The sequence below is a fragment of the Nansenia antarctica genome (genome assembly GCF_963989245.1).
Source record: "Nansenia antarctica genome assembly, chromosome: 3".
Classification (NCBI taxonomy): domain Eukaryota; kingdom Metazoa; phylum Chordata; class Actinopteri; order Argentiniformes; family Microstomatidae; genus Nansenia; species Nansenia antarctica.
The window spans coordinates 50,487,085-50,489,584 of NC_137688.1; the positions used below are offsets into that span (position 1 = coordinate 50,487,085).

At 49.8% G+C, this 2,500-nt stretch overlaps 1 protein-coding gene across 1 annotated transcript in view; it reads left to right on the plus strand.

The window, feature by feature from the left end:
* The window catches only part of clasp2 (cytoplasmic linker associated protein 2), a gene marked incomplete at its 5' end in the record, with an annotated part of 82,752 nt that overhangs the window by 76,442 nt on the left and 3,810 nt on the right, over positions 1-2,500 (plus strand). The window contains 2 exons of the mRNA XM_080525322.1: positions 231-424; positions 856-984. Coding sequence (XP_080381448.1) covers positions 231-424; positions 856-984 — 323 coding nt within the window. The remainder of the gene's footprint in view (positions 1-230; positions 425-855; positions 985-2,500) is intronic.

The window sequence follows — 2,500 nt, forward strand, 5'->3', positions numbered from 1 at the left end:
ACATATACACACACACAGACATACACACAGACATATACACACACACAGACATACACACAGACATATACTGTACATCTAATACACATCATGAATGAATTTTTAAAATATATATTTTAAGTCGCTCCAACCAGTTGAAACCGATAATATACCAAAAATATATATATAATAGAAAAAATTCATACAGGAAAAAAATAATCTCATCCTCCCTATTGGCTCTGGTCTCCTAACAGACAGCAGCCTGGACCAATCGGAGCTGATGGCCGAGCTGCTGAAGGAGCTGTCCAATCACAATGAGCGTGTGGAGGAGAGGAAGGCGGCGCTGTGTGAGCTGCTGAAGCTGGTGAGGGAGAACACCCTGCAGGTCTGGGACGAGCACTTCAAGACCATCCTGCTGCTGCTGCTGGAGACCCTGGGGGACCGCGAGGTACACACACACACACACACACACACACACACCTGCTGCTGCTGCTGATGCTGGAGAGGTGACCACACACACACACACACACACACACCTGCTGGAGAGGTGACCACACACACACACACACCTGCTGCTGCTGATGCTGGAGAGGTGACCACACACACACACACTCAATCATCCCCACACACACACTCACACCTGATTGGCAGATTGATAAGATGCTTACACAAACACACCTGTTGAAAACAGACTAACAACCCTCCCCCTCCCCTCCCTCCCTCCCTCCTCCCTCCCTCCCTCCTCCCTCCTCCCCCTCCCCTCCCTCCACCCCTCCCACCCTCTCTCTTCCCCCCCTCCCTTCCTCCCCCCCTCCTTTCCTCCCCCCCTCCTACTTCCTTCCCTCCCTCCCTCCATCCTCTCCCTCCCCCTCCCCCCAGCATGTGATCCGTGCGTTGGCCCTGCGCGTGCTGAAGGAGATCCTGAGCCGGCAGCCCTGGAGGTTTAAGAACTACGCTGAGCTCACCATCATGAAGGCCCTGGAGGCACACAAAGACCCCCACAAGGAGGTACGCCACACACACACACCACACACACACACGTACACCCAACAGGTTTGCCCGCTCGCTCACAAAACATATAAATGCAGGGATTAAAGTTCTCCGTCGCTACGACGGATTTCCGTCAATTTTTTCCAAGTCGCGACGGATTTCCGTCAATTGGCTACATATGTCCAGTGTACTAGAACCACTCTACTACGGAGTGTTTGTCCGTGAATAACACCGGCTATGCCCCGGGGTAGAAACACAAGACTATGGCTGGATAAGGTCTACAGGTCTCCACGGTCATTTTAAGCCGTCAACCAGCCCGCTACGACCGGGAAGTCATGTTAAAAGTGAAGTTACTTCTGTTAAACTGGCGCTAAGCTAACATCGCTAGTCGCTAACTCCCTCCTGGCCTTAAAGAGACAAGCGCCCTTTTCTCATCTCAATCTCAAAGAGCTTCATTAGCTCACCACATCTACACATTTGGTCCCACACACTCCAGATTTGAACCCAAGGTTCTACCCAGGGTTAGTTACCCCTGGTAGAAAGCCCTTTGCTCTCAGACCTTCAGAACCCATTGAAAGTAGTGGAGGTACTCCAGAAGTCCAAATGCATCTCTAACCCTAGGAAACCCTAGGAAGCCCTAACCCTAATGGCATGAAAATGCAACATGTTGTACTCCCTGTACCCCTGTAAGTGTGAGAACATGTCTTTTTACACTAGGCACTTCACATCAAGCATTAGAGCTCCCTACAGGTTCCCGCTAGCTCGCGTGCAAGGCCTCCCAGGAATGGCCTAGGACTCTGAAAGTTGATTTGGTACAATGTAGGGATACAATCAAGGAGTGTGTAGAGTTTGGTGACTGTGACTCTTTCCATGCCCGTTCCCTGGGCCCAAACGTACGCCAGCAGCAGCCACCCACTTTAATGAAGGCTTTTCCGGCCTAGTGGTTAAAGGAAGGTTAAAGGACTTTAGCTCAGCAACCACAAGTGCCACAGACACGGTTCAGATATTTTACGAATCGGCTCGGCCCCACCGACAGGCCACACCCACTTTCATACAAGCCACTCCCCCTAATTGTCTAAGCCACACCCATTATCTGATTATTTGTATGTCAGAGTCAACCCTTGCAATAAGTATCAATTTTATTTCATGAATTGAAAACAGCATTGATATCACATAAATCAGAATCAGAATCAGAATCAGAATCAGAAGACTTTTATTGCCATGACATGTAAACATGTTAGGAATTTGGTATGGTACAGTGGAGCACGGTTTACAGCAGGACAGGTGCAAGACAGGACAAGACAGTGCAAACCAACATCGAAGTGCAAGAGTCATAATTAATATAAATATAAAGTGCAGAGATCAAGTGTTCAAGTGTTCATATCCAGACAGTCCAGTGGGGGTGGAGGGAGGGTAGATAGATAGATAGGGGGTCAGGTCAGGGGGGGGGGGGGGGGGGCAGCGGCATTTAGGAGCCGGATGGCTGTGGGGAAAAAGCTGTTTGTATGTCGGGCCTTCACAGTTTTTAGGGACC